The sequence below is a fragment of the Quercus robur genome, chromosome 2 (assembly GCF_932294415.1).
Source record: "Quercus robur chromosome 2, dhQueRobu3.1, whole genome shotgun sequence".
Taxonomy (NCBI): domain Eukaryota; kingdom Viridiplantae; phylum Streptophyta; class Magnoliopsida; order Fagales; family Fagaceae; genus Quercus; species Quercus robur.
This window is the reverse complement of record NC_065535.1, coordinates 11,861,214-11,869,776: the sequence shown is the minus strand read 5'-3', so window position 1 is coordinate 11,869,776 and position 8,563 is coordinate 11,861,214. Positions and strand designations below refer to the sequence as shown.

Here is an 8,563-nt window from a genome sequence, read left to right as displayed (position 1 = left end):
TTGTGTATTAAGTATGAAATAGTGGAGAGATGAGGAAAAATTTAGTCTGTTCTCGGTAGGGCTTAGAGCAGGGTTTCCTCCTCTCCATACCGTAGCATAGTGGTTACCCTCCTTGTTTGAGGAGGAAGGTGAGTTCCCTCTAGTGACAACGTTGCTAGTAGGGCTAGGGGTTTTTTCTTCAGGGGGTGGGGATACAGTGAGCGTGGGTGAGTATGGAGGAACTAACAAAGGATTGGAAGAAACTATCGTTGTCTAGTAAGGAGGATAACAAGTTTGATCTATCAAAAAATAAGAAAAGGCAGACATATACTTTAGCAGCAAAGTTCTTTACGCGGCGATCTATAAACATTGAGGCGGTAGCAAAAACTTTTAGGCCTTTGTGGCGCACGAGAAGAAAATTTGAAGTCAGCAATGCAGGGGATAATATATTACTCTTTGCGTTCGAATCTGAGGAGGATATTGAAAAGGTCCTTATGGGCGAACCTTGGGCGTTTGATAGACATTTGGTGGTCTTCCAAAGGTATGATATGTCTTCTCCGATTGAGAACCTCCAATTCAACAAGGTAGCTTTTTGGATTCAGATTCATAATCTACCATATTCCCTACTGTCAAGCGAGGTGGCAAGCAGTTTAGGTGAGACATTGGGAGAGGTCACGGTGCCGAAAGATCAGACTGAAATGAGGGGTGGTAATTTTCTGAGAGTAAGGGTGGTCATTGATGTATCGGAGCCACTATGCAGAGGTCGGAGGGTTAAATTTGATGAGAATGAAGAAGGTTGGGTTTCCTTTATGTATGAAAGGTTACCTAATCTATGTTACTGGTGTGGCCATCTCACTCATGATGACAAGGAGTGTAGTCTCTAGCTGCGGAGTCGTGGAACACTATCACCAAGCAAACAACAATTTGGTCCATGGATGCATGCTAATCAATACAACCCAATGAAGAAGACAGTCGTGGAAGTCCAGGGGTATGAAAAAGGGAATGCAGAGGCGAAGTATAAGGAGGGAGGGCTTACCAAGGCGGTGGACAAGAAACAGGGGATACCAATGAGGTTGAAGAGGACGGAAAACGCTGCTAGCGGTGGTTCAGGCAGTGCAGTTACCGGTGAGGTAGTGACAGTTACAGGTGAGGCAGTGACAGTAAAAGGGAATCAATGTGCAACGGTTTTTACGGAGGAATTAAAGGCACTAGATGAGGCAATAAACGGAAATATCGGAACCAAACGTCCACACGCAAGTCAAACGGGAGTAAATGAGGCTAATCATGGAAAGATGATGAATATGGAAATTGTGGAATGCAAGGAAAGTGGAACGGAGCAGCTGGGTGTGGAAATAAAAAATATTCCACGGTTACAGAACCGTATAGAAGAGGGAGATTTAATGAATCCATAATTTTGCATGGGGTGGGTGGAAAAGGAAAAAGCAAGTAAAGGAAGAAAGAAGGAGGGCATGAGGAATACGGCTAGTAGTGAGGAGGGCTTAAGTAGGCCCATGCAGGAAGAAGGGGCTCGGCCCAAAGGAACATGGGTTAGAATTAGCAGACCAGCTATTGAAAAAGAGGATATAACAGAGCAAAAAGAGGGGCCCAAACGGAAATTGAAAATGCAGCAAACAAAGGATGGCTTGATGCAGGAAAAAGAAAAACGTACTAAAATTGAGCAAGAAACAAAAGACTTAAGCTTGCTATTGGCTTCAGAATTTAGAGCGGCGGAGGTTGCTGGGCAGCCCCGCCGGGTCCAATGAATCTATTAAGTTGGAACTGCCGAGGGCTTGGGAACCTCCGGACAGTTAACGCCTTGAAAGAGGTAATAAAAAAAGAAGTTCCCAAAATAGTCTTTCTCATGGAGACTAAGTCGAACGAGGATTGGATGATTATGGTTCGAGACAAATGTGAGTTCAAGAATGGTTTCTTTGTGGATAGCGATGGTGCAAGTGGTGGGCTGGCACTACTATGGAAGGAGGAGGTTCGTTTAGACGTCCAAACTTACTCACAAACACACATTGATGCTCTTGTGGAAGGCGAAACAGATTCCGGTTGGTGGCACTTAACAGGATTTTACGGCAATCCGGATACTTCAAAGAGGTCAGAATCTTAGACAAGGATGAAGCAGTTGAGCCACACGTCCCCTCTACCATGGTTGGTCATTGGAGACTTCAATGAATTAACTAGGATGTCGGAGAAGGAAGGTGGTAGTTCTCGGCCTAGGCAGCAAATGATGAGATTCGTGGAGACAATTGACTACTGCGGATTGAAGGATATGGGATTTATAGGTCCATGTTTTACTTGGCTGTATCAAAAAAAGGATGGGACTCAGATACGTGAAAGGCTTGATCGTGCATTGGCCACAAATGAATGGATAAATCGGTTTCCTATGGCTAGATTGTATCACCTTACATCCTCAGCTTCTGACCATTCACCATTATTGCTTAGATTCACAAATAAAAGAAGGAGAAGAAGACCAAGGCGGTTGTTTAGATTTGAAAAAATGGGCTAAAGGATCCGAGGTGCAAGGCAGTGGTGTTGGAGGCGTGGAAAGAGGGGCTGACTTCTATTTCAGATTATCCATTACTATCATGCTTAGATCAATGTCGGATGAAGCTTGAGGCATGGAATAAGAACGAATTTGGGCATGTTGGCCAAAAAATAGCTGCTCTACAAAAACATTTGGAATGGCTAGAACTACAGCCAGCATCTCCAAGTAATATCCAAGACATGAGGAATACAAGGATGGAGCTGAATGGGTGGCATGAGAAAGAGGATGCTATGTGGTTTCAAAGATCAAGGATTAGTTGGTACCAAGATGGGGATAGAAATACTCGGTTTTTCCATGCAAAAGCATCAGCTAGACATAAGAAAAATATGATGGAGGGGCTGCTAGACTCAAACGGATGTTGGCAAGATGATGAAGACCGAATGGGAGAGATGGTGGTGGACTACTATAAAGAGCTTTTCACAACAAGTGAGCCGAATGAGTTCAATGAGGTGTTGAATGCTATTCAGCCAAAGGTGACACCAGCCATGAACCGGAGGCTTGCAAGGGATTTTATGGAGAATGAAGTAAGGATAGCACTGAAACAAATGCACCCTCTAAAAGCACCTGGACCGGATGGTATGCCTCCTTTGTTTTATCAGCATTTTTGGTCGGATATTGGTGAGGTAGTCACAAAAACCATTCTTGATTTTCTAAATAATGGTGTAGCACCCCCTAATTTTAATGAAACTCATATAGTCCTTATTCCAAAAATTAAAGAGCCAAAATGTGTGACTGATTATAGACCTATTAGTCTTTGTAATGTGGTTTTTAGAATTACATCCAAAGTAATAGCTAATAGGTTGAAGAAGATACTACCATCCATTATTAGTGACACCCAAAGTGCATTTGTGCATGGACGGTTGATCACCGATAATGTTTTAGTAGCTTTTGAGTCCATGCATCACATTCATCATAAAATGGGTGGCAAGAAAGGGGAGATGACTCTTAAATTAGATATGAGTAAGGCGTATGATAGAGTAGAATGGGTGTGCCTTGAAAGGATTATGACAAAATTGGGTTTTGAGGAAAAATGGAGGAATCTGATAATAAGATGTATTTCATCAGTGTCATACTCTGTAAGAATAAATGGTAATCCAAAAGGGCATATTATTCCTACAAGGGGTCTACGACAAGGAGACCCCTTGTCACCTTATTTATTCCTTTTATGTGCAGAAGCTCTATCAGCTCTAATTCAGAAAGCGGTGGATAATGGAGAGATGGAGGGGTTGAGTATTTGCAGAAATGGACCAAGAATCTCACACCTTTTCTTTGCAGACGACAGCATTATTTTTTGTAAGGCCACAATTGAAGAGTGCAACACCTTACAAAAAATCCTTGCAGTCTATGAGAAGGCATCCGGTCAACAACTGAATAGAGCAAAAACATCACTGTTTTTTAGTAGAAACACTACGGATGAGGTGAAGGAAGAAATCAAGAATAGATTTGGGGCACAAGTCATTAAGCAACATGAGAAGTACTTGGGATTACCGTCTCTTGTGGGAAGAAGTAAAAGAAATTCGTTTAAGGAAATCAAAGAAAGGCTTTGCAAGAAATTAGCAGGGTGGAAGGAGAAACTCTTGTCAAAAGCAGGAAAAGAAGTGTTGATTAAGGCTGTAGCTCAAGCTATACCTACTTACACAATGAATTGTTTTAAAATACCCGACTCTCTATGTGACGAATTGACTAGCCTGATTCGCAATTTTTGGTGGGGTCAGAAACAAAATGAGAGGAAAATGGCGTGGCTTAGTTGGGATAAATTATGTGAACCCAAGGCAGCCGGTGGAATGGGTTTTCGACAACTAAAACAATTCAACCTTGCTCTACTTGCTAAACAAGGGTGGAGACTTCAAACAATGCAGGATTCCTTATTATATAGGCTGTTTAAGGCACGGTATTTCCCTCGTACAGATTTTATAAATGCTTCAATTGGTACAAATCCATCGTATGTGTGGAGGAGTATTATGGCGGCTTAGTATTTGGTGAAGGAAGGAAGTCGATGGAGTGTAGGGAAGGGGACATCCATTCGGGTATGGAGTGATAAGTGGCTACCATCTACCTTAACATACAAAGTCGTATCCCCCAGATTATTCTTGAGTGCAGATACTAAGGTGTGTGAGTTAATTGACCAGGAGTCTACACAGTGGAAAGCACAAGTGATTGATGCTCTGTTTCTCCCACATGAGGCAGAGTGTATCAAAAGTATACCGTTGAGCATACAGCCACCGGATGATAGAATCATATGGGCAGAAAGTGCAAATGGCTTATTCACTGTTCAGAGCGCATACAAGCTAGCAATGAACCTCTCCCGACCTCCCAATTACGGCTCAAGCTCAGATGAGAGCCAAACTAAGAAATTTTGGAAGCTACTATGGATGATACAAGCACCACATAAGATTCGGCATTTTATTTGGAGGGCATGCCGTGATAGCCTACCTACAAAGACAAATCTGGTATGAAGGAAGATTCTGCAAGAAGACTGCTGCATTGACTGCCATGAAGAACCTGAGACAACAGGACACTTATTTTGGAGCTGCCCGAGAGCCAGAGAAGTATGGAGTTGTACAAAGATCCATTTCAGTATAGCTGTAGATAAGATCCGTTCATGTTTTGATTTAATGTGGCACATGATTATGGAAGGAAAGTATGAGGAGTCCAAGGTAGCGTTGGTTGCAGCAATAGCATGGGCAATCTGGAGTAATAGAAACGAGGTGCGTAATGGAGGAAAAAAGAAATCGGGTGGCGAACTGGTGCAGTGGACTTCCCGTTATCTAAGGGAGTATTACATGGCCCTTGATCGACCAGCCACGGTTCCAGAAGTTCAGGTAGAGAGATGGACACCTCCACCGCCAGATAGATATAAAGTGAACGTGGATGGAGCGGTCTTCAAAGCACAGAAGGCAGTTGGAGTTGGGGTATTAATTCGGGACTGCCATGGTCAGGTAATTGCAGCACTGAGCAAGCGGATTAATGCACCATTGGGGCCGCTGGAAACTGAGGCAAAGGCTCTTGAAGCAGGAGTTCAGTTCGCAAGGGATATCGGTGTGCAGGACATTATCATTGAAGGGGATTCCCTAACAGTTGTAAATGCACTGTGTGGTAACACCTCACCTCCCTCTTCAGTGGCAACAGTGATAGCAGGTATCAAAGTCTTGAGTGGTTTTGTAAGACGGGTGGATTATTCACATGTCCGTAGACAATGTAATAGACCAGCGCATTTGTTAGCAAAGCATGCGTCGGGTATTATTGATTTTACTGCTTGGTTAGAAGAGAACCCTTGCTTTATTGAGCAATCTCTTCACCATGATGTTTTGAACTTGAACTGATTATTCAATGGAAGTGCAATTTTCCTATCAAAAAAAAAAAAAAAAAGTGGAGAGATGAGGTTCAAACCCCATAAACCAAGCAACACAGAGGGTGACACTACCACTAGGCTATAAAGATGAACTTTGAGCAGGCATTGATTCTGCAATGAAACTCCATTGCTGGCACATGAAGCTAAGCGCAATCACACTAGTTCGTGTAAAATATTCCATCTATATTAGCATAAAAACTTACTTTTTCTATTTTACACAACTACTTTTCCAAAACACCCACATCAGTTTATCTATTTTAGAAGAGATTTCAATAAAATATTTATTCTTCATTCATTTTTTATTATTTTCTCTAATGATCATACTTTTTGAATTTAAACTTATTTTTCAAGCAACCACCAAAATCGATGGCTCAAGTAGCGAAGCCATTGGTGTTGGAGGTCCAATGATCGGACCACTGGAATAGTTGCTCCGATGACCACCGCTAGAGTGGTGTCTTCGGTGATTGGACTGCTAGCAGCAGTGGTTGAATTGATAGTTTCGATTATCAGACCACTGCCATTGATCGCCAAAACGGTGTCTCCGGTAACCGGAATGGCGGTTCAAGTGACCGGATTGCAAGGCGGTTAATTCAAATATAATGGTAAATTCAAAAAACTAAAACAATTTGGTTTTTTGGTAAATAAACATAGACATTAGTGTATTTGTAAAAGAGGAAGCTTCCTAGAATTTTCCTACCCCACATGATTGGCTAGCTTTTCAAACTCTTTCTTTCATTTCATTTGTACTTGGCTTGGAATACCACAATGAGTTTGATAAACAACGGCTCTTCTTTTCTCAAAAAATAGGTCCATTCGGATGCAATCTCAGGACTTCTTTCCTCTTCCATTACCATTCTCTTCTTCCTTTCCAAACCCTAGTCTATCTCTATATTCTCCTCCACAGCCATATCCACTCCATTACACTGCTGCCATCTTCACATCGCCACCAACAACCCAAGTCAGCACCAGTTTCAGCAACCCACCACTGCCACCTCCAATCTTGATGTAGTGCTGCATGGTCCCCACTTGACTTCATCTTGGTTTTGGTTAATTTTGGAGTTTGATTTCATCTGGTTCTATGATGGGTTATTACTAATTTTAGTTTTTGGGTTTTGTATTTGGGTGGTACCACCTTGATCTGTGGTTGAGGCTGGGCAAGTGTGGTTTTGTGATTTTATATTTTTGCAAATTTTTGCAACCACTGATGCGGTTGCTCTAAAGTAGTTAAAATTAGATTTTTAAAAAAATTCAAAAGCATTGACATTAAATATGGAAACTGAGGCGAAAATGGGTAATTACCCATAAAAATCTAACTATTCAGTTAGTTGGCCCGATTTTGAAACATATTGGAATTCTAGCAACTCGAGCCTCAGAGGCTCGATTTTGGCCCTCTAAATCGAGCCTTTTAGGCTCGGTTTACGTATGTTGACAAAGTTTGACGTGGCAAGGAGTCTACGTGGAACTCGAGTTTCTAAGACTCGAGTTCCATGTAGACTAAACTCGAGTCTCTGAAACTCGGTTTACTTAAGTTAAACCGAGTGTCAAAGACTCGAGTTTTAACAACATAAAATTTTGTGGTTTGAAACTCGAGTCTCTAAGACTCGGTTTCAATTTTAGTAAACCGAGTCTTAGAGACTCGAGTTTCAAACCACTATTCCCCCTGCACTGGTCACGTCTGGAAGTCTGGTCATGTCAAGCAAGCTGTCTTTGCTTTGTGCTCTGTGCTAGTCTATATTAGCTGAGTACGTTGCTTGTCTGGTTATTTGCTTGTGCTCTGTGCTAGTCAACAGTCTTTGTTGCTTCGTACACTTTAATTTGAGTACGTTGCTGAAGTGCTTTGTCTGTTTTGAGACATATTCAAAAAATATATTAGACTAGAGCACAAGCACCAAAACTTCTCTCAGACTATGTTGAATCAATGAATATTAGACTAACAGTAAAAAACTCTCACACCTTCAACAACTTGAATCACAAAACCTCAACAACTCTCACACCTTCAGCAACTTCAATCACAGAACCTCTCTTAAGAACTCTCACAGAAACTCAAATTCTCATACATATTTAGCAGCAAAACATTGCTCCTCTCACTCTCATACAATCTCAGCAGTACATTTGCACATCATTATGTCAAGTAAGGGTCTCCTCACTCTCTAATTAGTTGTTTAGTGTATATAGCTGCTTTAAAAAGTGTTGCTTGCATTGTTTAGTGTATATGCTATTTCCTAATAAAATATTTGTTTGTATTAGCCAAATATATTTGTTTCCTGATAAGATATTTGTTTCCTGATAAGATATTTGTTTGTATTAAAATATGTATATTTTTTTCCTTATAAAAAATAAGTATATATATTTATATTTATATTTATACAACTATATAATTAAATATTTATATATACATATTTTTATTTATATATTTATAAAACTATATATATAAATATTCATTTATATTTATATATATATTTATATAAATATATATATATATATATTAAATTAGATGATATGTCTAATTTGATTGATCATGATTATATTCACATTAGTGTTTTTTTTTTTTTTTTTTGTCTGATGAACCCTGCTCTATGTTATTTCATCAATAGTAGTGTAATAGGGTATGGCATTAATCTAAAATTACTTGAATGATGTTGTTACATAATTGCACTCATTCATTTGCACATCCTGAT

At 40.4% G+C, this 8,563-nt stretch overlaps 1 protein-coding gene across 1 annotated transcript; it reads left to right on the top strand.

The window, feature by feature from the left end:
• Positions 1-212: 212 nt before the first annotated feature.
• On the top strand, positions 213-863 carry LOC126694863 (uncharacterized protein At4g02000-like). The gene has a single exon (XM_050391385.1). The coding sequence runs from the start codon at positions 213-215 to the stop codon at positions 861-863; it is 651 nt and encodes a 216-aa protein (XP_050247342.1).
• Positions 864-8,563: the final 7,700 nt, after the last annotated feature.

Coding starts and splice junctions, on each gene's coding strand:
- LOC126694863 (XM_050391385.1), top strand. CDS start 213: ATGGAGGAACTAACAAAGGATTGGAAGAAACTATCGTTGTCTAGTAAG.